The sequence below is a fragment of the Bos mutus genome, chromosome 18 (genome assembly GCF_027580195.1).
Source record: "Bos mutus isolate GX-2022 chromosome 18, NWIPB_WYAK_1.1, whole genome shotgun sequence".
Lineage (NCBI taxonomy): Eukaryota > Metazoa > Chordata > Mammalia > Artiodactyla > Bovidae > Bos > Bos mutus.
In genome coordinates, this window is record NC_091634.1 from 46,101,083 (window position 1) to 46,127,948 (window position 26,866).

The 26,866-nt window shown below is 49.4% G+C and overlaps 2 protein-coding genes across 2 annotated transcripts in view; both read left to right on the forward strand.

Moving 5' to 3' along the window:
- Positions 1-12,785, forward strand: part of ABCC12 (ATP binding cassette subfamily C member 12) — a 28,370-nt gene extending 15,585 nt beyond the window's left edge. The window contains exons 8-11 of the mRNA XM_070386864.1: positions 2,590-2,697; positions 6,837-7,112; positions 10,955-11,026; positions 12,657-12,785. Of these exons, the coding sequence (XP_070242965.1) occupies positions 2,590-2,697; positions 6,837-7,112; positions 10,955-11,026; positions 12,657-12,785 (585 nt within the window). The remainder of the gene's footprint in view (positions 1-2,589; positions 2,698-6,836; positions 7,113-10,954; positions 11,027-12,656) is intronic.
- Positions 12,786-13,577: 792 nt separating this feature from the next.
- The window catches only part of LOC102278760 (ATP-binding cassette sub-family C member 12), a 31,732-nt gene continuing 18,443 nt past the window's right edge, over positions 13,578-26,866 (forward strand). Inside the window, exons 1-8 of the mRNA XM_070386768.1 lie at positions 13,578-13,642; positions 14,631-14,703; positions 16,380-16,583; positions 20,032-20,107; positions 20,203-20,262; positions 23,112-23,201; positions 23,899-24,002; positions 26,050-26,247. Of these exons, the coding sequence (XP_070242869.1) occupies positions 13,578-13,642; positions 14,631-14,703; positions 16,380-16,583; positions 20,032-20,107; positions 20,203-20,262; positions 23,112-23,201; positions 23,899-24,002; positions 26,050-26,247 (870 nt within the window). The remainder of the gene's footprint in view (positions 13,643-14,630; positions 14,704-16,379; positions 16,584-20,031; positions 20,108-20,202; positions 20,263-23,111; positions 23,202-23,898; positions 24,003-26,049; positions 26,248-26,866) is intronic.

The following is a 26,866-nucleotide window of genomic DNA, read 5'->3' on the forward strand; positions in this document are numbered from 1 at the left end:
TCTGAACCAAACTCTGCCAAGTGCCAGATGGGTAGCTCCTCCCCACCTTTGCCCAGCCCTGGCACCAGAACACCTTATCACGGTGAGCCAGGTGACACCAGAATTCCATCCCAACTTCTAAAACCAGTACTTGGGCTAACAGGGAGAAGAGGAGAGCTTAGTAGCAATTCTTGTTTAGTCTACAGGATAGGGATAGTAGTTAATGTTGGAACACAGTTTTACATTTGGAAAACAAAACTGAAGCCAAAGGAGCCCTTTGTTCATATGTATACATACATATGACAGGAGCAGAGTTTGTGGAAGTTCTCTGGGTGGGAGGAGGTGTTGGTGTTGGAAGAAGCAGTATGGTGTCTAGATCAGAGTTCCCCTTGTTTGAATCCCTCTTTGCTGTGACCTACAGCAGTTCATGGAGACTCTCTTGCTTCAGCTTTATCATCTGTAAATGGGGTGATGACACTCTCTATGGCTGTGAAGACAGAAGTTCTTTTACACAAAGCACATGGGCCAGCGCCTGGAATGCAGCAAATTCTGCAGACATGTTTGCTCTTCTTATTACCCTGATGCTCACCCAGGCCAGGCATAACTGAGTTGAAAGCCTCAGAGGGAGAATTGGATTGAAGTTGCGGGGGGTCTTGAATTACAAGGGGGTTGTGCATTCAAAGGTAAACCTGAGCTAGAGGGGGAATGGCTCCGAACTGAAATAAACAAACAGATATTGAACAAGTGTCTGAAGGGCAAGTGGTTGGAGGAAAAAACACAGAGGCAAGAAAAAGAGAGAGAGAAAAGTAAATAAACTAGGAGAAGTATGCTCACAGGGGAAGAATTGCACCAAAATCAGGGATCTGGAGGGAAGGTGGGGGGGACATTTGAGAAAGCAGGATCTCTTCTGGTGCATCCGTTGTAAGGCTGTCAGTCCCATTACTGCCCATGTTTCTTTAGAAGGTACTTTTTTGCACAGTTTTCTGTCACACACACACACACACACACACACACACACACACACTCTGGGAGCTTGAACCTAGCCACAAACCCAAAGCCGGTATGAATGTCAATGATGATTGTACTGGAGCCTGAATGAATGCTACCTGGTTCTTGTAACTGCTGTCTATGATCCCAAGCCAAAATCTTTTTTTTCCCCCAGAACACACCAAGCAAATTAATTTGAAGCCAAATTGAGTGCATGTAGTTAGTATTTTCTAAAACAATGATTTAGAAGAAATCTAGATCCAGAGCAATTTGCCTGAATGCTAGGCTTGTATTTCTTTAGACTAATAATCCTTGCAGTCTGCTTCTCTGCCAGAGTCACATCAGTAGGAGGTCAGCCCTGAGGTGCTGTCACATCAGGCAGCCTGGGGGCTCCGGGTTTCCTTAGCCAAGAGGTGCTTTGGAACCTGGAAGAGCTGAGTTCTCTTTGGGGATGTATTTAGGATCAGATGTGATGAAGGTGGCGGAGGGCAGGCTTCCCCAGGGGCTCAGTGGTAAAGAATCTGCCTGAAAGGCAGGAGCCACAGGAGATGCATGTTTGATCCCTGAGTCGGGAAGATCCCCTAGAGGAGGGCATGGCAACCCACTCCAGTATTCTTGCCTGGAGAATCCCATGGACAGAGGAGCCTGGTGGGCTATAGTCCATGGGGTCGCAAAACGTCTGACATGACTGAAGCGACTGAACTCGCTCGTGATGAAGGGAGCATCCTTCATCATGCTCTTAATGAACTAAGTGGGATTAGTTGACACCTGGGAGCCCTGTCCACAGGGCCCATTCAGCAGCAGGAAGGATTACTCCAGATTTGTTGAAGGAAGTTGTGTTTTTAATTTCTTAGATGGGTGGTTAGGGAGAGGCTGCTAATTACAAGTCGGGCAGATGAGAAGATGAAATCTGAGAGATGAGATCATGTCCCCCCTGGGGCACTCACAGAGCAAGGAAACTTGTCTTCACTGAAGCCGTATGATATTAGCCACCCACTAGGCAGGGCTCAGTGGGGAAGGCCCTAGTGAAGAGGAGGATTTTTTTGGAAATGGCGGTGGAACAAAGGCCCTCAAATCAGTCCCTTATGAGTGTGTGGAGGTAGAACATGGAGGCCAGCCCCTGAGGGCAGGAGAACGAGCAACCAGCCTAGGCCAGGCACATCATTGCAGGGAGCTTCCACCTTCAACACTGGCCTGTGTGGTGTATAAAAGGATGCTCTATCTCTGAAGGGTCAGATGTCTCTGAGAGAAGGGGACGATTTAGGAAAATCTGCATAAGGTTTCAGTGAATTGTCTAGGCCAAATAAGCATGTGGGATGGATGGGGCTTTCCAAGTGCACTCAATTAGAGGCCCTTCTCGGACTTTATCCTCTGGACTGACAGAGATAAGGGGATAAGTTTCCCACCATGTTGATGAAAATCCAAAACCAAAATAGATTAAGATGTTGATATCTTTAATTTGCCAACCCATGATTTCTGAGCCATGAAATGAGAAAATTGTTCCTCTGAGAATCCCAACTGTGCTACTGTTTCTCATTCCAGCAAGTTTAATCCCCATGGACTTAATGGTTCAAAGGCAAGGCAGCATCCCATCTTAAACTCTATACCTCTCTTGTTCTTCAGGCATTTAGTGTGATTGCCATGTTTAACGTAATGAAGTTTTCAATTGCAATCTTACCTTTCTCGGTCAAAGCAGCGGCTGAAGCCAATGTCTCTCTAAGGAGAATGAAGGTATAACTAACACTGGGTGAGTAGGGAAGAGAGATCTCATTTTTGGGTGGGAAAATTCTCAGGGAAGGGGAGGCTGGGGCTTCCCAGGTGGCGCTAGTGGTAAAGAACCCGCCTGCCAATGCAGGAGAGACAGGAGAGGCTGGTTCGATCCTTGGGTCAGGAAGAGTCCCTGGAGGAGGACATGGCAACCTACTCCAGTATTCTTGCCTGGAGAATCCCATGGACAGAGGACTCTGGTGGGCTACAGTCCAGGGGGTCTCAAAGAGTCGGACACAACTGGAGCAACTTAGCATGCATGCACGTGTCAACCCTTTGGAAGGCTGGGTCATTGGTTTGGTGGATACTGGGAGAAGACCCTCCATTTAGTGTTGGATACATAAATATGCATCAAGCAGGATAGAGGCAGAATATTATAGGTGGCCTGTTCTTTTAGTAAAAGTAAGATGGAGTCTCCGCTCAGGGAGATGATGTTCCTGACCCTCTACTCTTTTTCCAAGCTATAAATCTTGAGTTGTTCCAGGAGTGGAGTTCAGTCTGCACTGAGCCATCCCCCCTTGCCTATCTAGTTTGTCCTATGATGGTGACAGAGTGATGATAGCCTGGGGGCACCATATTTATACACCCATTTAGCCACTCTATTTTTTTTTAACTTACCCATTCACCAAAGATTTATGAGTGCCAAACAGGATAAACCAAAAGAGGACCGCACCAAGACACTTTGCAGTTAAAGTGGTAAAAGGCAGCAGGGACTTCCCAAGTGGAGCAGTGGTAGAGAATTCACTTGCCAATGCAGGATATGCAAGAGATGCAGATTCAGTCCCTGGGTTGGGAAGATCCTCTGGAGTAGGAAATGGCAACCAACTTTAGTATTCTTGCTTGGAGAATTTACATGGAGAGAGGAGCCTGGCGGACTACAGTCCACAGGGTCGCAACGAGTCAGACACAACTGAGGGACTCAGCATGCACATTAAAAGCAGCAAGGGGAAAGCAACAAGTTATATACAAGGGAACTCCCATAAGGCTAACAGCTGACTTCCACAGAAACTCTGCAGGCCAGAAGGGAGTGGCACAGTATATTTAAAGCGATGAAAGGGAAAAGTCTACAACCAAGAATAATCTACACAGCAAGGTTCTCATTCAGATTTGTTGGAGAGATCAAAAGCTTTACAGATAAGCAAAACTAAAAGAGTTCAGAACCATAAAACGTTTTATAAGAAATGTTAAAGGGACTTTTCTAAGCTGGAAAGAAAAGGCTACAACTAGAAACATGAAAATTACAAACAAAACAAGCTCATCAATAAAGGCAAATATACAGTAAAGGTAGTAAGTCAAAGAGGTACAAAGTTAGGAGGAAGGTTGAAAGACAAAAGTATTAAACTAATCTAAATGCACAATAAACAGTTAAGGGATAACAAAACAAAAAGATGTAAAATACACAAAACAGCACTTATGAGGGGAGGAGAATAAAAACACAGGGTTCTTAAAATGCATTTGAAATGAAATGATTAAAATAATCATGTGTTCATATATAGATTGCTAGATATAAACCTCATAGTAATCACAAATCAAACATCTATAAGAGATACACACACAAGAGAAAGGAACCCAAACATAACACTAAAGATAGTTGTCAAATCACAAAGGAAGAGAACAAAAGAAGAGAGGAAGTTTTTTTTCTCAAAAAATTAAAAACAGAACTGCCATATGACCAGGAAGTCTGGAGTAAATATGTGAAGAAAACAAAAACATTAATTTGAAAAGATACATGCACGTGTACCCCATTGTTCATAGCAGTGTTGTTTATAAAAGCCAAAATATGGAAGGAACCTAAGTGTCCATTTATAGATGAATGAATAAATAAGATTGTGGTACATATATACAGTGGAATACCACTCAGCCATAAAAAGAATGGAATTTTGACATTTGCATCAACATGGATAGATTTGGAGGGCATTACGCTAAGTGAAATAAGTCAAAGAAATACAAATACTGAACAATATCACTTATATGTGGAATCTAAAGAAAACCACATAAAACCCTGACTATAACAAAAAAGAAACAGATTCACAGATACAGAGAAAAAATTAGTGGTCATCAGTGGGAAGATGGAAAGGGGAAGGGGCAAGATAGGGGTAAGGGAATTAAGAGCTACAAACTACTGTGTATAAAATAGATAAGGTACAAGGATATATTATACAGCACAGGGAACAGGGAATATAGCCAATATTTTATAATAAATTTAAATGGCATATAATCTATAAAAATTTGCAATCTCTATATTGTACATGTGAGACTAATATAATATTGTAAATCAATTATACTCTGATTTTAAAAAAAGATTTCCTGTGTGCTTCCATATACACAGCATTGTGGAAAATGCAAATACAAAGAAGAGGGTTTTTACTCTGAAAAGCCTCCAATCTAGTATAGGACCAGGTACCCCAGTAACTGCTATATGCAGTAAGGATGTGATGTGCAGGAAAGACAGATTAAGTGGCTTTGAAGTTGAGGCAAGAAAAGGAAAGAAGGAGAGGATTTCAGTCAAGACAGCAACATGTTCAGATGTCTGTGAATTGATGGAAAGATCTTATTCACTCAGGCCTGAAATGTAGAGGTTGTTTTAAATGTCTTAGGGTGGCGCTAGGGGTAAAGAACCTGCCTGCCAATGCAGGAGATGTAAGACACATGGGTTCAATCCCTGGGTCGGGAAGATCCCCTGGAGGAGGGCCTGGCAACCCACTCCAGTATTCTTGCTTGGGAAATCCCATGGACAGAGCAGCCTGGTGGGCTACAGTCTGTGGGGTCAAAAAGAGTCGGACGCAACTGAGTGCGTGCACGTGGGTGCCTGCATCCCTCTTCTCCCCTTCCATCCATATCCAACCAGTCATGAATCTTGCTGACTCACCTCGTGATTACTGAATTCCTTCAAGTTTAAGAGGTACCATTTGTAAGACTCAATTGGAAGATTGCATCATTATTACTTTTTGAATAAGACCCAAGTCGATCTCATCACATTATTTGTCTTAGGCTAGAGGAAAAACTCTATGTCTTGACTCCTCAACCTCCACTCTGTCCCTAGTGGGAATCACCCACTAGGCATGGGGATCACCTTCATTTAAGGCCTCATAGTCTCTCACCTGAAGTACCACAGTGACTTAAGAACCAATCATCTTTTTCCACAGTTGTCCTTTTCAAATCCATGCTGCACTGTTAATTGAGCTGTTAAATGATTTGTCTGATCACTGATATTAACCTGCTTGAAATCCTTGTCCTTCACCCTCCAGGGCTGAGCCCTTGATCAGCGGGTCCTCAGTTATATCTCCACCTCATTTCCTTTCTACCTTGGGCTCTGGGCCTGGTGATCCTGAATTTCTTGCTTCATAACCCTTCTTGCTGAAAACCACACTATTGCATGTTTCCTTGCATTTGCTTGCGCTGTGCCCTCTACTATAAGATAAAGCTCTCCTCCCCTCCCCTCCCTCATCACGGCCTATACAACACTCTAAGGACTCAGCTCGGGCATGTTACATGGGTCTCCAGGATGGGGATCAAGGATCCCACCTCTGACAGTTATAGGGTGCAGTCCCTATTACATTTCACGGAAATGACCCATGGGTGTTCCTGTCTCCTACGAGACTGCAGTCTCTTCAAGGACAGGAAGAGTGCTTTATTGATACTTGCATTTCTGTTGCTTACTCCAGAATCTAGCATAGAATAAGCACTTGGCAGGTGTTTTGTTGAACTGAGCTGAGTGGGGACTTAGGAAGGCGACACAGCAGAGGCTGAACATGTGACCTTAGTTTCATAAGCATCAGTGCCAAGCAATAAAGCCCACTGCCCAGAATGGCATAAACTGGCCCTCGTGGGCGTGAGGGTAAAAATGTAGTTGGAATCAGCATTCTCCAATGTGGGTGACCCAGATAGGCCTTGTGGTTAAAGAGTTGTCTGTCCTGGATAGTATGAGCTAGTGGACTATTTTTGTTTCAGCTTTTCCTGGGGGGAATATTTTCAGAATACCTTTCCTGGATGTCCCAGGTAGAATTGCCAAGATTGTGATTTGGGGTCATTAGAGGATATATTGGGATGATTCTTGCAAATGGATGACATCTGCCAAGTTAATTTTGTTTCTTTAATCTTAGAAAATTCTCATAGCTAAAAGCCCCCCATCTTACATCACCCAACCAGAAGACCCAGATACTGTCTTGCTTTTAGCAAATGCCACCCTGACATGGGAGCAAGAAACCAGCAGGAAAAGTGGCCTAAAGAAGATGCAGAACCAGAAAAAGCATTTTCTCAAGAAACAGAGGCCAGAGGCGTACAACTTGAGTCCATCAGCTCAGGGAGCCCCTGACGAGGAGGAGCGATATGACAGCCCCAAATCAGTTCTACACAATATAAGCTTTGTGGTGAGAAAGGTGGGTATGTGTTCCAAAGGTGTGGCCTGAATATGGTTCAGTTTGAGCAGGAGGTGGTGGTGGGATGTCTCCATTTCTCCCTAAATTTTAAAGCTAGTAAATCAGCCATGGAGTTATCGCTCCAAGCTGAGAGAATACCGTGGTCTTAGTGGTTCTTTGTGCTGATCTTCAAATTTCAGAGGAGTTGGCAACCAGTTCCAGGGTTGAACGGACACTCCATTTCAGGTGGCTAGACTCAAACTGACTAGCCTTCATAAATCTTTTTGGATTTGTTGTTAATTTCACATTGGAGTCCTATGATAGATTGTAATAGCTGACAATTACGAGCAATTTCTATTTACCAGGTACTAAATGAACTCATTTAACCACCCCAGTGGCCCTATGAGATGGGTCTATAGCCACCCCACTTGATGACTGAGGAACCAGAGGCACAGCAGGTTAAATACCTTGTTCAACCCACGCAGCTCGAAAGTGACAGAAGAGGGCTTCACACCCTGGGCGCCTGGCCCCACAGTCTGCACTTAACCATTATGAGACGCTGCTCTTGTGAAAAAACGAAATGAGAGCAATAAGCGGCCCAGCAACAGAAGCCAGCCAGAGTCTGCTGCCTGCCCCCCTCGGGATTGCGGGTGGGGTAGAGTGTTTAGAGAAGCTCTGCATTTGGGGAATGTCTGACCTTCTCCTGCGTGTGGTTTTCTTGCCCTGGGAACTCAGCAGCCGTGCTCCCTGGATGGCAGTGTTGATTTTGTTGCAAAGGGCTCAGCATTAATCTTGTGCCTAATATTTTAATCTCCCATCTTGTTGACTCACCTTTTCCCCATGTGAGCACTATAGAGGGAGAGGTTCTTATGTATTATGTGACGCTAAACTCAATAGCTGGTGTAGAGTGGTACTTCTTGTAGTTAACAAGGCTGTCTGCACGCATTCACTGGAAATGCTATTTGGTTGGCTGAGTGCAGTCGAGCTTGGCTCTCAGTTAAGTCCTGCTGTGTGCACTTGCTTGCTCATCGCTTTACCCACCTATGACGTGCAGCACCCAGATTACTTCAACCATGCCTTCAGAGTTGCTCCCAAGAGGCCTCAGTGAACTGCTTTTGGGTTGTAAAGAAGCTGCCTCTGATCTCTGCACTTGCTTTCCTCCTTTTCAGTACACTGGTTGCTCCTGACTTGTCATCAACAACATGGTCAATGTTTTGTGAAGTAAGGTGAAGTCAAAGCGGCAGCACACTGTCCTGGGGGTTCGGGCTCTTCCTCTCCAGCCTAGTGGACCTGGGCTCCGGTCCCTGCCACTGGTCAGCTGTGTACCTGAATATACTCTCTAACCTCTTGAAGTCAGCTTCTTTACCTGCTCCATGGGTATTTTAACAATAGTACTGACTTTCCAAGGTGGGTGTGAGGACAGAAAGACCTCACACAAATGCTAAGTCCCTGTGGACATGAGCTATGGTTGTTGCCTTTTTCCTCCAATAATCATATCCAGCTTAAGTGCTGCCCTTAAGTGTCCTAAATTCAAGACATCCATGTTTTCCCAAATTTAGTTCCAAGATTCTATTAGACTGTAACTTCTTCAAGGTCAGGGCCCATATCTTCTACACAGCTGTGACCTCACACTGGGCCCAGTGCCTGGCACAGAATAGATTCCCAGTAATGTTTTCTGAATGAACAAATGAATGATCAGAAACTCAGGGGTGAGGCCTCATGGATTTCTTGCTGAAAACAAGGATAAATCTAGGCTGAAACAAGGCTCAGACCTGGCTGCGAGTAGCAGACAGGACTCAATGAAAAGCCAAATGCCTAGGCTGGTTGGATCCATCCTTGTGTTTCTTTGTCTCAAAGTCTCCATAATGACCCCTTTCCTTGTAGTTCTTTTAGTGGAATTAAAATGATCAGTTTTATTTATGTGCAGCTCCGATGACTACAAGGCATCTGCCTCAATCACTGTTTTATTGCTAGTGCCTACTGCTGTGCCTGGTGTTCTGTGAAGACTTACCCAAGGGATGAGTGAGGACAGGCAGCAACCCTCATGTGCTGGGGTAGCAGGCCAGCACGAGGCCCTTCTGATCTAGCTCCGGTGGAAAAGGAGTCATATTTGGTCCCATGCTGGGCATCTTTGCTCCGAGGGATTGCTGCAGGTCTTTTTTTAAAAAAATTTTTTTATTTATTCATTTTTATGGCTGTGCTGGGTCTTTGATGCTGTGCAGGCTTTTCTCTAGTTCAGGAGAGCAGGGGCCACTCTTCGTTGGCATGCGAAGGCTTCTCACTGCAGTGGCTTGTCTTGTTGCAGAGCATGGGTGTTGGCTGTGCAGGCTTTGGTCGCTGCAGCATGGTGTCTCAGTACTTGCGGTTCCTGGGCTCTCGAGCGCAGGCTCAACAGTTGTGGCACATGGGCTTTGTTGTGCATGTGGGATCTTCCCAGATCAGGGGTCGAACCCGTGTCTCCTGCATTGGCAGGCAGATTCTTTACCACTGAGCCACCAGGGAAGCCCTGGGAGCAGGTCTTAATGAGAATGTTCCAGATGTTGCAACCACAGCATTGCAATAGCTGCTTGAACTCGAGTGGGTCTGTGCCAACCTCAGAGTCTCCACATGGACTCCTCCTCTGCCAGTGGTGGCTCCCTGCTGATTGCTACACAGCTCACCCCCTCACCTCCCCTGGGTCTTGCTCAGACATCACCAGTAGCAGGTACTACCACTGACCCATCCGTGTGTCCTGGCCACCTTCCAGTGGCCAGATCAGCATTTGTGTGCCTGGTGCCCTCCCCACCACGCTCAATGAGCCAAGACATCAACAGTCGAGGGAGCAGCTCTCAGACACTGGCTGTGGGATATTTATCCCGATTCCTTCAACCACTGGGAGGAGAAAGACTCAGTTTCTGCGATTCCTTGAGTTTCCCAGCAGCACTGAGCTTCATTTGCCTGCTGTGGGAGCTGACCCAACAGCACACCCTTGATGGGCCACCCTCCTTCTCCTGTCCCATCCCCCTCCTCCCAGTTGGTATTTCCTGCACCTCCCCAACAAGCTTCCGTCACTCAACTCCTTGCTTTGGGTCCTCTTTCTGGGAGAACTCAAGCTAAGATGTCCACCTTCCCGGTAAGGCCTCCACCCCCATTTCCTGCCTGCTTTATTTGTTTCCACAGCATGCATCTGTCACACTTCATATTTTATTTAACTATCTTATTTACTGTCTGCCCAGCTAAAGCATAAGCTCCATTAGGGTAGACCCAGACTGGACTGTTGTGTTCTTTGCTGTACTGTGCTGTTGCTGGGATTCAGAACAGCACCTGGCACAAAGCAGGCTTTAACAATGATTTACTAGTTGAATTAATATATCTGCAGCCATAGAAAAATCCATGAACCCAACATGCTGGAACAACATAACTGCTCAGTAATTTCAGACTGAGATGTTATGGTGGGAGGGTGCTTTAAGAGGACTTTTAGAAAGCTCCCAGGCCTCTGCACTTCAAGGCTGCCCCGTCCCTCTGGGCTGTGCAGCCTTTAGCATCCATTGAATTTGCTTTCCTGGAGTCTGGGCACAGGACAACTCTCATATTCAGGGCCTGTGTGTCCCAGACCAGCACAGGCTGTTTCGCATCAGTGCTTATACGTGATTTCTAGAAGTCCTCCGGGCACTCTGCTGGGCTGTGCAGGGGAGGCACCCAATTAGGGCTGAGGTTCCAGCATCCTCCCAGGCTGTGTATCAGGGTTGGGGTGTGTAGCTGCGGCTGTCACCTCACAGAGCCAGCAGTGACCCATTGGCCCCTGCCTGGCCTGGCCAGCACAATTTGCGGATGACCCTCTAAGAGCTGGGAGACTGACGGTCTTTTTTCTGTTTTTCTGATAGGGGAAGATCTTGGGCATCTGCGGGAATGTCGGGAGTGGGAAGAGCTCCCTTATCGCAGCTCTGCTAGGACAGGTGAGCTGCGTGCGCAGCGCGGTGACGGTGCAGTGGTTCCCTGCCCGCCTTGTCCAGGGTCCTGGCCTCAGCCGCACGGGATGCTGTCCTCAGAGTGAACAGTGAGTCCCAGGCAGTCCATGCGTTTGGCAGCTCCAGGCCTGAGGGGCCGGACCTTCCACACTCTCTCTGCTTTGCCCACTGAGTTAAGCAGTGAGAGCTTTCTTGCCTGGAGCTCCATCTTGGTCAAAGGGAGAGACGGGTCATTAAACCCACGGTTTTCTCATGACATGCTTGGCCTGCGCCGATTAGAAAGGCCAGCCAGGTGGCTTGGCAGGGAAGCACCTGAGAACCTGCAAATCACGGGAACTTTAGATCCACCTCCATTTCCCCGTCTGCCCAGAGGAGGTGCTGGTCCTTGGAGGAGGGGCTGAATGAATGCACGAACCAAAGCACACCTCGTGGTAGGAATGGGGGGCTCTTGTCCCTTGCCTGCCATTTCTAGCTGCGTGACCCCAGGGAGATGGCCAAGCCGTCCACTGTATCCACAGTCAATGAACCGTTCACAGTTACCAAGACTTCCCAAGTGAAAGAGAAACATTCAGGGAAAAATATTAAGTCCCTTTCCCCCTCACTCTGCGCTCCAAAAGAGCTTGAGACCTGTGACTGCCTTTGCCTGCAGTGGAGACAGGGGAATGCCAGGCTCAAAAGAGCCTCTCCAAACGGGGTGACTTCTGCTGGCCTCAGCTGGCTCGTTTGTAGGAAGAGTGACAGCTCCTTCCCTGCTTGAAGGCAGAGGTGGGGACTGAGGCAGGTGAGCTGCTCAGCCCCTTGTGCTCTGGGATTTGGCATGTGTCTCTGTGACAACCCTGGAGTCGGCAGGTGCATGACAGGTGACCCAACCTAATTCTCCACCTGGAATCCTTTCCACGAAATCCTGTAAGAGACGAGCCAGCCTCTACTCAGATACCTCCAGTGATGGGGGACTCATGACCTCACCCTGATCCCTCTTTGGGGAATTTTGAGCTGTATTGGGAGTGAAATTTACCTCCTTCTAACTTCTACTCTTGGCCTGCTCCTTTGGAACGTCCCAGAGAAAACAGAATCCAGCTGCCGCGTGACAGGTGCATGGTATCCACAGCAGCCCCACAGCCTGTGTTCTCCAGCATGCAGGGCTACCTCTGCCCCTTCTGGAACATTCCCACCTGGCCTCTCAAACGTGTTTGAGTGCCTTGGTCAGCAAAGCTGGGCTTTGTGTGTGGCGAGACATCATGTCACCCTCCATGCCTTCAGAATTTGTGCTCATGGAATAAGCATGTGGCAAAGGTCCAGCGGGGCTTCCCTGGTGGCCCAGTGGTAAAGAATCCACTTGTAACGCAGGAGCCACAGGAGATGTGGGTTCGATCCCTGGGTAGGGAAGATCCTACCCAGGGATTGAGATGGGCATGGTGACCCATTCCAGTATTCTGGCCTGGAGAATCCCATGGACAGAGGAGCCTGGTGGGTTACAGTCCATAGGGTTGCAAAGACTCGGACATGACTGAAACGACTTAGCATACACTCATGCACACACACAGACGTGCCCTGTTGGGCCCAGAGGAGAAGACAGGGAGGCCTGGCTCCTGAGGGTTCTCTGGTGTTGTTGCTTCAGATGCAGTTACAACAAGGGATCGTGGCCGTCAATGGGACTCTGGCCTATGTTTCCCAGCAAGCATGGATCTTTCATGGAAATGTGAGAGAAAACATACTATTTGGAGAAAAGTATGATCACCAAAGGTAATATTAATTTTAAAAGTGTGAAGTACTTCTGTGTTTGGTACACTCTGCTACAGAGGCTGATGTCATTGGTGATGATTGCTAAGTGGGTTTCTTTAATGAGTTCTGATTAAACATTCATCATACATGGAAAGGTGTTGGTTTTTCTCTTCCTGATCCCAGAGTTCAGGAGAGGTGCCTTCTGCAGACCTGAGATCACACTCCCAGAAATGAATGGAATCAGCACTCCTTCCCAATGCAGAGTAGCATATGTTCTGAGGTTTTCTGTAACAGTGCATATGGTGTCTGACTGCAGCAAGAGGAATCTGACAATTTTGCTTTAGGCCCAGTAACAGGAACTTTCCTTGAAACTGTGTGCAGCAGGTATGCAATTAATCAACCCTGAAACTATGAACTGACACCAGAGCTGTCAGGGTATGTTGCTGTTGATGTCCTCAACATGAAAGGAATGAAAACAAAATTCATAATTTTTGAATCCACATATAGGGCCATTATATTTAAGCTCTGGAAACACATTCTTAAGGTTCTTTGCCAAGTTTGATCTGTTGCCATGTACATTCTCTTATTAGAGTCCCATAACCAACCATTTAGGGGGACTCTGGCATCATATCCCCATTTTACAGAAGAAGAGACTAAGGCCCAGAGAGGAGAGCTGACCTGCCTCCTCCCAGCCCTGTCTGGAACGGCTTCTCTCTGCAGAGGCAGACTAAAGGAAGGGATTCTTGTCTGTATTTCTTAGGGCATCAGAATGCAAGTATTTACCAAATACCTGCAAGACACAGGACTGTGTATGACCATGGGGGCCACCGGGGTGGCTCAGATGTATCTTTGGCCTTCAAGTGCTCAAGTCTGGAATGCGTGGTAGGAGATGCACAGAGATGACAATGGGCCAAGAAGGAATATGCCAAGGGCAGGAGACTGTGCCGGACTGTTCAGAGGCAGCAGAGGCCACAAGAGGGAAGAGAGAGTGGCACTTGAATTGGGCCTTGAAGGATGGACTGAGCACCCTTTGTGTGTGGCATCTTTAGCACAGGTTTTGCTCTTGGGATGGATATTGAGACTCTTCAGGACCAAGGGAAGCAGGAGGGTGGGAGGAAGTTTAAGATGGGAATGGAGGTGGCAAGATGAAGATGCCCCGAGCAGCCTGAGTCTCATAGTCAAAGATTGGCCAAGGTGATAACATTAGTTGTAACTACTGCTGATGGAGAATTTGAGCATCAGACAGCGTTCCCACTTCTCCCAACCCAATGAGTTATTAACCTAATGTACAGGGTGGAGAGTGAGAATCAGGGAGGTATAGTCATTTGTTCAAGGTTACCCAGCTGGATTCAAACCCACGTTGTTCTGATTCCAAAGCTAATGGTCTCAGCCACCAGGCATAGCAGCCCTGAAGCTGACACATGGGCTCAATGCTCAGGGCATCAAGTGCTTTCAGAACCTGGTGCAGACCTGTGATCTGCCTGCTCACTCTCTGCTGGTGCCACCCACACGCATCTTCTTGTCCATCAGTGGTCTTGCATCCTCTGGGACATCTCCTCCAGCGACCTCAGCCTTCACTGGTGACTCCCTGCTCTGACCCCCATGAGTAATTTTCTCTTCAGAGGTCTTGCGTGCACTGATTTCATCTGTCTCAAATGTTGGGAAGCCTGTAAGGGGAGGGACCCTCCCAAGTCAACTCTGCATCAGATAGGTGGGAAGAAGTAAGAGGGAGTTGCCCTTGGACATCAAAGATCAAACAACCAGCCATCTCCTTGCCTGCCTATTACACCAGTGTGCCTTTTGAGCCACCCTGGGCTGCATGGACATGGGGTCTTTCTCACTGTGCTGACCTCAAGCTTTGCTCCCACAGGTATCAGCATGCAGTTCGCGTCTGTGCCCTCCAGGAGGACCTGAGCAGCCTTCCTTATGGAGACCTGACCGAGGTGAGTAGAACCCAGAGCTCAGCCCCATAGCAGTACACAGCCGCCCAAACGCCAGGTCCACTGGGCTGAAGCTCCGCAGGCTCTGGCTCCATCATATCCAGGTGCCCCAGAAGACCGAAGGGTCCCAGGAAATGTGGGGAAAGTCAGGCTCTACCATCCTGTATTCTCCACCTGGGTCCTTTCCTGGGAGATATCACAATGGATGTGACACCAGCTCCACCTGGGTTGGGCGCCGCCTGGTCACTCCTGGGGTCACTTCCAGTTTGTCTGCCATCTCAGGGATGGTTTCTGGCAAAAGCTGCTTCCCCACCTCCCAGGCTGGCTTGTCCTCCAAAGACAGAGGTTGGGGGTACAGCACTGTGGCTGATGCTCACGGGCCCCTTCGTGCTTTGCTGGCCCTACCCGCCCAGGAGTGTAAGAGTCATCTCCAAATATCTCCCCTGAAGGGTGTTCATTTAAAGGGCGGGGGCTGAGCCTGCCAACTCAGGTGGCTGAGGGGAGCCCCCAGGCCACCTTCTGTCTCCCCATCCCAGTGGGCCCTCTGCAGTCTTCCCAATCTGCCAGGAGCCCAGAGAAGGAAGGCATCCTGATGAAAGCCCAGTTCAGAGCACACTGTCATTCTCTGCTGGTGTCGCAATGTGCCTGCATTAAGGGAATGGCCACCACAACCGCTGAAGCCCTAGCCACTGCCAGTGTCTGCGTTCACCCACCCCTGCGTGCTCACCTAGCTCTGCCCTCGCTTTCCAGGGTCTAGACCTCTGCTTCTGCCAATTACCACCATTCGAGATCCCACTCCAAATCCATCCCCTTGAGGAAGACTTTCCTGAGTCCCAGAGTCTAAAGTAATATGCCCCAAAGTACTTAGTTTATGCTTCTCAGTCGGCACTTGTTAAAATCTCCTTTGTGCCATCACTATGCGTAAAACTAAAACTACCCACCCCTGCTAAGATGTGAGCTCCCGGTAGAGAGGGGACTTTCCTTATCTGACTTCATGTGTCCTGCCCTAGTGCTCAGTCAACGCCTGGCTGAAGTCCTGGAGGCTCGCGTTGGGGTCAGTTGGATAGAATCACCTCAAGCAGGCAACCTAGGCTTTTCACCTTTTCAACAAATGTTTGCTGAGCACCTGTTCTGGTCCAGGCATGGTGCCAGGCCTTAGGAATGTGATGGTGAACAAAGCAAACATGTCTCTTTTCTTTATAGAGCTTAGAGTTGCTTAGTGGGAGTGAAAAGTTGATCCACATGTGGACAAATAGAGACACCCCCTCCTTGACCCTCTGCTCCCAGTCACTTCTCCCCCCTGTTCACTTGTTCACTGGCTTTCCTGCTCCACAATGAGAGATTCCTGCTCAACAATGCCCTCTGGTGCTACTGGTCAAGATGAAGCCCTCCCTATGGGGTTGCACTGGGGTGGTGGTATTGTGAGCCAGGTACCCCTCACTCAACACTGGAAGGAGCATTTCACTAGTTGCCACTGCCTACCAGGCTTCCTGCAGAAGTGGAGCCTCCCACTGCCCACGGTACCTGGTGTGGCCAGGGTGTTCCTGGAAGGGGGTGGAGGAATGGATCATGGTGGTGAGCCATCTGCTGAAGAGTCTCCAGGAAGCTCCTGGTCCCCAAGCACTGCGGGGTGGGAGATGGGGCCTGATGATGGACCGTAGCATTGCCCTTGTCCACAGATCGGGGAGCGGGGCCTCAACCTCTCTGGGGGGCAGAGGCAGAGGATCAGCCTGGCCCGAGCCATCTACTCGAATCATGAGATCTACCTGCTGGACGACCCGCTGTCGGCCGTGGATGCCCACGTGGGGAAGCATGTCTTTGAGGAGTGCATTAAGAAGGCGCTCAGGGGGAAGACCGTTGTCCTGGTGACCCACCAGCTGCAGGTGACTGGGACCAGCAGGACCCATGAGGTCATGTAATGCGTGTGGCATCTGATGCTCACAAAGACTCCTCTTCTGCCTAAACCTGCAGTCCTCACCTGGGCCAGGTCAGGGAAGGGACAGAGGACGCTGTGATGGTCCCCAGCCATCCAGGCTTGCATGGAGCCCTGCCCAGTCCTTTCTGGGCTCGGCCTCCATTACCCTAGCTTTGGGCTCAGTGGAGCCAAGACCAACCATCAGAGGGAAATTCTCCAGGAACACCTGACTCCTACCTGTGGGGTCGACACAGGGCACCTCCTCCAGCTCTGGATCACTGATGGTGGGGAGGTGGGAAGCCAGGTAGGAACAGCCTTCTTCTCCATCAGGGGCTGGGCAGGCCCAAGGCCAGGGGCAGGGGGTGACAGGAGACGATGAACGCTTGATTGGGGTTCAGATGCCCCTGTATTACTCCCTAGGGGAAAGGGGCTGGAGACTAGGACTTCAGGGCTGAGGCAAGACGCTTTTCCCCACTCGGAGCCACTCTCAGGCTTAGGAACATGAATATCGCCCAGGAAAGGGACTGACTGAACTCCCTGAATAAGCTTGGGATTTGGCAAAGTGGTGACAGTGCTTCCCGTGTCAGCCCCACGGAAAGGGCTCAGGACCCCCTCCACCCCGAGATAAGGTTGGTCCTGACTTATCCACAGTGAGTAAGTGAGTGAGTCCCCAGAGGTGTGTTCTGTGCATCTGTGTGTGTGTGTGTTGCCGGAGGAGAGAGCCCCCGCGTTGGACTGTAATGAGAAGTCAGTTGGAGCAGCGGCAGCAGAAGTCCTATCTTCTGACTCTTCGGCCACCCAGTGGGAAAAGTTAAACTAGGAGTAAGAGATGGGACTCCTGGCCTTTGCAAGGGTAAGACAAGCTGGGGGAGGGCTCCAAGATGTCAGCATGTGAAGTTGCCATGGTTACAGGATGCAGTACCCAGCATCTTTAGGCTCCTCTGTCAGTGGCCAAAAGAAGGCCGGGTTTTCAAGGATCAGGAAAACTAGGCCTTCCTATACCTGTGGTGTTGCCCCAACCTCTGCCTCTCTGTGCTGAGGGTTAGAGGTCTCAGAAGAAGCACCAAGCATCTGAATTTAGCGTATGAGGTTTACCCGAGTGGTGTCCATCACCTCCAGGAAGCATTTTAGCTGGGCGGGTGAGATAAGAGCTCCTTGTTCCTCTGCTAGGCAGGGGCAGGGTGTGGACAAGGCTGGGTTTCTTCTGGGCCCCCGTGAGGTGACTCAGAACAGGCTCTTGCCCAGCCCAGGAGATAAATGTGGTGACCAGCTCTCCCTGGAGACCACAGGCAGTGGGAAGGGCTATCCTCCTGCAGGGTCCGATGGATGTGGATCAGAGCTGTCTTTGCAGGAGTCCTCAAGGGGCATAACGTGACCTTGGCCCTGGCCCAGTCTCTGAACCTTGCTTACCAGCAGAATGACCTCAAACTAGATCGCAGGAGGCTCAGCCTCCTCAGAGACTCTATTTTTCACCAAGGTCATTTCATCTTACTTTTTGCGTGTTGAAAATACAGGCAGCCACTAGATGGCGCTGGAGTCTCAATCCGGTCATCCATTATGGGAAGGAGGGGCTCAGAGGCGGACCTGAAGCCCCTGGGCTTTTCCAGAACGTTTCTCCGGCTACTTTCATTCGGGGGTCCACAGGCAATCTGGATGCTTTTGGGTGCTCAGACTGGACAATTGCTCTTCTGAAACTTGAGGAAACAAATGAAATGAGGCCAGCGGCCGACTGCTGACATCCAACCCAGGACCAGATTTTGTGTTTGGAGAACAAAGCTGCACAGATCACGCTCCGTCTCACTGGAGAGAACTGGGAGCCCACTGGCCAGAGGGGCTTCACCAGGAGCGTCAGGGGCTGGGATGTGTGCTCTCACACTTGTGCCTTAGTCTCCCCATCTGGGAAATGGGCTGATAATCATGCTGCTTGCTTTCTTGATTGGATTGTGGGAGACAGAGAGGAGATGAAATCAGGCTTTGAAAATTAGAAGATGCTGTGCAAAGATGAGAAGAGACTTTCTGTCAGAAAGTGTCTCAACTGGATATTAAGACCCAGCTGTTCCTCCTTGGGCCGTTTGGGAAAGTGGACATGGAACCAGGCAGTTAGTCCAAAGAAGCCAGAAAGGCTGGAGCTGTCCAAAGCCAAGAGAAACTGCTGTCATTTGGCTTCTTTCCCACAAACCCAAGATGCAGAGTTACCAAGTGCAGCTACTTCTTTCAGGGTTTCAATCAAGAGCATCAGGTGAGCCCTTGTGTGAACCCCAAAGTACAAGGGAAGACCTCTCACATGAATTGCAAAGCCCTGTTCAGCCCGAACTGTCTTAGATCTCATAGCATCTTGTCCACCTCTAGGAGGGTCTTCCTGCCTCTAGATGGGCTCATCCTATGGAGAGAGCTTAGTCTCATTCCAAAATGAAAGGAAAGTCCTCTTAGCAGCTCTTTGATCTCAGACATGATACAGAAATGAAAGGAACTCAAATTAGAAAAACAGAAGTGCTTTGGACCAAATGTAGGATGCTATCATTAAAGGTACAGATAAGACTGGTGTAAACTCCTCAAGCCAGGTAATGTGGCCTGGAGGCCAGGGCCTGTGCCATGGGCTGCATCTCCTGGGCTGGATAAGGATGGTGAGGAGGGATTGTAATGTTACAACAGAGGGGAGCCATCGCTGAGATCATACTTCCCTTCTCCACCAAATCATGGCTTCAGTGACCTTGTTAATTTCATACTCCCAAGTTCCCGTGATCAGATTTCTTAGCAAGGAGGCTCATATAGGGACCAATAGCAGAGGACGTTTCAACGTGCTTCACAGTAACAACCAAAGGCCCCTCATGTGCTCTCATGAGACACATAGGCACTGAGTCAGTGTTTCTCAACTGGGGGCCGCTTTATCTCCTAGGGGACATCGGGTAATGTCTGGAAACACTTTTACTTGTCACAACCTGGGATTGGGGGTGTTCCTAACATCTAGTGGATAGAAGCCAGAGAGGCTGCAAAATATCCTGCAATGCACAGGTCAGTCCCCACCTCACCCCCAACTAAGAATTATCTGGCCCTCAATATCAGTGTTGCCAATATTGGGAACCCCTGGATCACATGAGCCCAGGACGCTACTGGATAGGAGTCCATCTCTTCCAAGATAGAAGCTCACTGTATTGCTTTACTATCCCTGCAGTTCTTAGAGTCTTGTGATGAAGTCATCTTGTTGGAAGACGGGGAGATTTGTGAAAAGGGAACCCACAAAGAGTTAATGGAGGAGAGGGGATGCTATGCAAAACTGATTCACAATCTCCGTGGGTTGCAATTCAAGGTCAGTCTCTCCCTACTTGGGTGCAAGAGACTGGGTGCCTTCCCTTATAATTTCTGGCCTGGAGAAGTTCTGTCATTTCGTTTTCAGAGGAATTTCATTTTGTCCCTAGGATCCTGAGCACATGTACGATGCAGCAGCGGTGGAAGCCCTTAAGGAGAGCCCTTTTGAGAGAAATGAAGACGCTGGTACAATCAGAGTTCCCATCACACCTCCCTTATCACTCATGGCTCATGAGCGGACACAGATCTTTCTTTATTTCTCACCCTAGTTTTGGCTCCAGGAGATGAGAAACGTGAAGGAAAAGAATCTGAAACAGAATCAGAATTTGTAGACATAAAAGGTATTTACTGTTCCTTCCCTCAGTTACATACTCTTAAGTATTTGCTGGGTATCTACCATTTGGGATAGAGAAGTACAGGCATGCTGTCCTTTGTGGGCAGCTGGAATTGTGTGGTTTACTGCACTGTGAGCCTTGGGGTTCAACTCCCTGAGTTTGAATCCTGGCTCAACCACTTATTAGTTTTAGGACTTTGAAGCAAGATACTTGGCCATGCTGAACCTTAGTTTCTTAATCCAAAAAACGGGGGAAATAAGAGTACCAACTTCATAGATTCTTGCAAAGATTGCAAGAGAAACTCTACATAGAATGACTAGCACAGTGCCTGACATATAGTTGTTATTGTTGTTAATTGTTGTTGTTATTGTTATTTGGAAAGATCAAAACAATGCAGAGAGATTATGTGCATAATCAAAACAGTGCACGCACAGGAGATGAGATGCTTCCCACTCTTTATGCTGAGTGTTGCAAAAGAATTGTACAGCAGAGAAGAGGTCGAGGTGGAATAAGGGTATTCATTCTTCCCACAAATAAGGACTCAGCATTCTACTATATGCCAGTCACTAAGCTAGACTGCCCCTGTCTTCAGAATCTTTTGGTCTGGTGGTGGCCATAGGTATAAGGATAATCATGGGCAGCTGTGATAAGAGTAATAAGGAGCTGAAGTGGGAGTAAGAAATCAGGAAGGGCGTCACAGAAGAGGCGACCTTTGAATTGGTCCTTTAAGCATATGTAGGAGTTTGCCCAGGACACTCTGGTGAAAAGGTGGGGAAAGCGGGGGGATTTGGGAGTTGAGGGTAACAGGTAATTCCAGGAATGCAGAGAGAAGAGATATGGGAGAGAAACCTGGCAAGGACCAGGCTGGTCAAACTCCTCCTCCTTCTTAGACTCTGGTGCCTTTCATCCCTTCATCCATTCAGCATTTGTTGAGCACCTGCTGTATGCCCTGCCCCTCCATGGGCACTGAGAAGACAGGAATCAAAATGCACCTTCCTAAAAATGCCCACAGCGAGGCCCCTCAATAATATGTGGCTGAGAAAAAAAAAAACCTTAGTATATTTCATCACATTTAAGATGCCATCTATTTTAAGAGCAGCGTCATTTTATGTACCACTAAGAAAAGTCTCTGCCAATTAAATGATATGGCATGCTACCGAACGGGGCACATCCTGATTTCAGAGATGTTAGAATGTGGGAAAAAATGTGAGTCTTCACATCGATGGAAGTTGGCACCATTAATGGTGCTTGTGACAAACGCATGCCCATTTGGACAATATATTTTTATCGCTCTGGAGGCGGCCAAGGCTGAAGTGGGGCCCTTGTAGTCTCTTCCGTGCTTTCCTAGGAAAGCTCCAGGCTACTAAGGATTTGGGGTCTCATGGGGAGAGTAAACCCTGCTCCTCTTCTCCTCCTCACCCCACCCTCTTCTCTGGAGAGGAAAGGGAAGGTGTGAAGCTAAGTTCTCCGAGAGCTGTAGGAATGGAAGGGTTGAAGATGGTACAGCCCGCAGTGTCAGCAGCAGAGCTGACTGGGCTGGGACTGCAAGGGGGTCTGACAGGTCCTTTAACGTTCCAGGATGCTGTTCATTAGGCTCTGCTGACCCATCAAGGTGACCCCTGCATGCTGCAGCCCCAGAGGGAGACACGATGATGAGCGAAAGTCAGGCTGAACATTTTAAAGAAGCTCGAGCGAGCGTTCCCAGGCAGAGGGGATAATGGCAGCTCTGTTCACAAAGGCACCTTTGAGATGCAAGCTCTCCTTGCCAGGGCAGGGTACCAAGAGCCCTGCGCAGGGGGCTCCAGTCATCTCTGTTTACAAGAGCCAGGTATAAGCATAGAATGCTGCTTCGGAGCCAACATTCTCGTACCTCTCATGCTGGAGAGGGAGAGATGTGCATTCACTCCTGGCTGCTGGGAGCTCATGCCTGCACCTCTGGACGTTGCTCCAGTGGGAGCTTGTGGTCCTTTGCCCTTACACCTTGGAAAATGGAAAGGACGTGGGGGAGCCACGTGGCGGGATCCAGGAACACACCTGGGAGGATGCCCTGGTTTCTTCTCATGGTGTGGTCTCCGTGGTGAAGACCTTGTTGGCCCTGTAGTAGATGGCGTGGGTACCCTCAGCACTTCTGCACCACCCAGCCCAACTCCCAGCTGGCATTTCACACCTGCAGCTCTTTGCCTGGAGCTCTCTGGGAGCTGCCAGACACAGGTCAAGCCTGAAGTGTAGGGGAATTAACCCCCTGGGGGGAGCCCTCACCCGATGCCAATGGGAGTTGGTGTAGAAACATCCCAGGTCTCACTGATCATGCAAAAAACCTCTGAGATGTAGTTGTGCCCCAGTCTGAGAGTTCTCTGTGCTGGGGTAAGCTACCATTGCCCATGGAAGTGGGTAGGGAGGGGGAGCAGGGAGCGCTGCCTTGATGAGACACCTTTTACTGTTGGCTTCCTTTCCCCGTACCCTTTAGCTCCAGAGTAAACTGCATGTGTTCACATCTTAGGATCTGCTTCTGTAGAGCTAGACAAAGACAAGCCTTGTCTCCCCAGAGCTGAGCACATCAGTTCAAGTTCAGTCGCTCAGTCGTGTCAGACTCTTTGCGACCTCATGGACTGCAGCACTCTGAGCACATGGTAGCTGCTTAATAAATATGTCTCAGGAGACTGAAAGCCCCCTGCCTTACTAGGCTGTCATGAGGACCAAGCAGAATAAAATGAGCAAAAGTGTGTTGGGAATTTCAAAGCACAGGGCTAGTGGAAGGAAGGATGACAACCCGCCTTAGTGGTGGGGGGTGGGGAGATGGGCGGGAGGGGGCCGCACCACTGGGGGTGTCACAGGACTTGGGTTTGTCTCCACAGTTCCTCCGCACCAGCTCATCCAGACTGAGTCCCCCCGGGAAGGAACTGTGACCTGGAAAACGTATCACACGTACATTAAGGCTTCTGGAGGTTTGGTAGAAAACAACGGGTTTCTTGGTTTAATTTGCATTAAAAATTCTTTCTTAAACTGTTGGGTTCATGTTTTATGATTTCTCTAACAATTGCTCTGTTTATGCTAGGGTCGTTTATCAGTGCTTTTATTTTTTTCCCCTTATAATCCAAAGTCTGATAAAGCAGCCTTTTAAATGGAATCATCCTTTATCTCCATTAAAGCTGCCAGACACTATTTATTGAAACTGAATGAGTAGCAGCATGACCTGGCTGTGGTGCATGTGTAACCTTGCACTCTAATCTCTGAGTGCCGTGCCATCCGCTCGTTGCCTGCCTTCAGGGCAAGAATCACTGCCATGTGCCGAAGATACCTATAGTTCCACTTCTTGCCACTCTCTAGCAAGACTGGGTTTTTTAAAATTTGTTTGTTTTGAAAACATTGAGTCACTTCTATTACAGTGAATAGTGGTGTTTTTTTGTTTTTAGATATGTTGACATTTGGGTCCGTTTTCCAACCAGGTGGAATAGATGTCCCCATTGGGGTTTCTGGGACCTAATGCTCAGAGTTGTCACGTCAGCCTAGAAAGTGGTTCCCAGGGTGGAAGCCCTTTCCCTGTAGGCTTCGATTTTCCCCGCCAGGGTTGGACCCCGAGGAAGAGGAGCCCACGCTGCCGCGCGGCCTCTGTAACCCCGGGCCCTCTCTCTTCCCCTGCAGGGTACTTGCTCTCTCTCTTCGTGGTGTCCCTCTTCCTCTTGATGATCGGCAGCTCTGCCTTCAGCAGCTGGTGGCTGGGTGTCTGGTTAGACAAGGGCTCACAGGTGAGTTCCCCTTTGGCTCTGGCAAATGTTGAGTCAGTTGCTAAGAGTCTGAACACAATGAGCCTCCCACAGCCCCCGCCACAAGGCCGAGGTCAGCGGCTTACAACTACGCAACTTGACTCCCGCAATCCCCTTTGATCTTTCAAGACAAGCAGGGCATCTGAATTTGTATGTGCCACTTTCGAATTTTAAAGGATTGGCTAAAAAGCTTGTGCCAGGCAAATGCAGCCTGTCTGGAGTCACACACAGGCAGGATAGGGTCAGTTTTTTGCAGCCTCTGTTGTAAGGGACCTCCGAGGAGAGTCTGGGAGGGACTGGCAAAGCCTAAGGCAGATTTCCATCTTCTTGCCTCTGAAGAGAAACTGACATCTCATCACGGACAGTGTCTGATGTCAGTGGGTTCCACTTGGCTTGGCTCCCCAAAGTCCCTCTAAAGGAAGAGGACATGCTTGGGGCTGGTGCACTGGGACGACCCAGAGGGATGGTATGGGGAGGGAGGAGGGAGGAGGGTTCAGGATGGGGAACACATGTATACCTGTGGCGGATTCATTTTGATATTTGGCAAAACTAACACAATTATGTAAAGTTTAAAAATAAAATAAAATTAAAAAAAAAAAAAGAAAGTCAACCTGGATCTGCTGCAGGGCCCCTGCAGGCCTCTCCCTGCCTCCCAAACTTGCATCCAGGCCAGGCCCCTCTTGAGGACTGATAAGTCTACTCTCCCTCAGGCCTGCTGGAAACTCTCCCAGCTTTTGGCCCATGGTTTCAAAGCTTTCCTGGAGCCCCCAGGAAATGCTGTGAGGTTGCCTCCCCATCCTCCAAGATTACATTTTGGTATAGTTCTGTTGCTATGACAACCAAAGTGGGGAGGCCTTGGGAAGACACAGGCAGAGGAGAGGATGGGATTGCTCTCCTGGAGTTCAGCACAGCTCCCTGAGACCAGTCTCAGGGGGATGGCCTGCACTTTGCAGAAAGAGAGGCACCTCTGGAACATTCCCCCAGATCCTTGCTTGCTCCTGAAGAGCCCTTTCCTTGGAGAACCCAGGGTGTTAGCCAGACTGAAGCCTCCCCAGTAGGTCAGTGCTATGCTAGCTGGGCAGCAGCCATGACGGCCTACCCATGTGTTGGCTCCACCCCCAGACACCGTGGACACAGCCCACAGCACAGTGAAGCCTCCTCTTCAAGCTGGTCTTTTGGTCGATTAGCTCCCCAGGGATGCTCTTGCTTTTATGGATGTGCATCCATCAGCCACCACCTCTGGTTTACATTTCCTCTAGGGCTGTAATCAGCAAAATGGCATTTAGAAGGAAGATGCTTGTTTGCTCCCCAAAGGCAGTCTTGACTTTTAGCACACAGCCCAGAAAAGAATGAAACTGCCAATTTCTCAGGAGGAGGAGATGGCCTCTCCCCAGAAATGGAGGCAAAAACGTGTTCTCCTGGGGCAGGATGGAGCCAAGTGGGGTCACTTTGGATCCTCCCAGAGTCTTTGGTTCATCAGACTCCCTCCTACCCCTGGGGACTCCAGGGCAGTGAACCAGTGCCCTCCTAGGTGCGCCCCCAGAAAAGGAAAGAAAGAGGGCCCTGGGGCTGACCTGTCCTACAGAGATGCTCCTGAGTCTCCCCAAAGGCCCGGTGGCTTCTGCCTTCAGGTCCCTGTCGGGGCCGCCTGAGGGTTGCACAGCCAGCCTGTGGAATCCATATGTTGTTGCTTCTGTAACTTTCCTGGCCCGGCATCACCTCTGGTCCCCTGAGGCACTGTTGGTTTCCAAGATGACTGCCCTGTACAGGTCTGGTCTGTCTGTTGTGCTTTTCCACTGACTGTGCTGAGCCTCGTCGGCCAGGGGCTCTTGGCATCCCAGAGAGCCCAGCAGGAGGACCCATGCAAAGTTCAAGAGCCCCGCAGGGAACTGACTTGACTTTACCGCCTGATTCATTCTTAACTTTTATGCTCATCCGTTTAGTTTCTTTTCCCTGGGAACATTCTCTGGAAAATTCCCATTCTTTCGACAGTTGATCAGTTCTTGGTGCTTCTTGTTTTCCTCCCAAGATGAAGTGTGGGCCTCACAGCAACATGAGCACGTGCGAGGTGGGCATGGTGCTGGCAGACTCCGGGCTGAGGGTGTACCAGTGGGTGTACCCAGGGAGCATGGTGTCCATACTGGTGTTTGGCATCACCAAAGGCTTCATGTTCACCAAGACCACACTGATGGCCTCCTCCTCCCTGCATGACCGAGTGTTTGACAAGGTACAGTCCCCCTGCCCCTCGCCCTGGGGGCTGCATACATATCCCGGTACATCAGTCAGTGGGGTTTATACAGATCACCTGCGATGCGCCAGACGCTGTGCTGGGCTCTGGGGTAGACACAGTTGTTCACTGAGCTTACCGTTGAGTCTCCCATATCTAATTATCAACCACAAAGGTAAACTCTGGGGAGCTGCAGGCGTGTCATGGGCCCGACGGGGCTGGGGGTGAAGGTGAGGGTGGTCAGGAAGTTTTCTTCCTGAGGACACTGCCATGGAGCCGGTGAGCGCAGGCCCAGAGAGCATCTCTTGAGTCCCTGGGATCCCCTCCTCATTCCCCGGCGGCCAGGGAGGTCCCTGGCTGGAGCGCACAAGGGAGGCCCACATAGAGACAGTGGGATTTGACTTTTTATTGCCCTGGGGCACAAAATCCCCCCATCCTTCATGGAGGCTGAATCACTCCCCTGTCACACTCCTCCATGGTGGCCGCAGCCTCCCTTTCCCAGGATGTCGGGCCCCAGAGGGAAACTCAGGCCTGGTTCGCGATCCCAGGCACCGGGCAGGCCTCCCGGGGTGTTGGCGGCGGGGGGGTGGGGGCCACCAAACGTGCACCTCGATGCTGA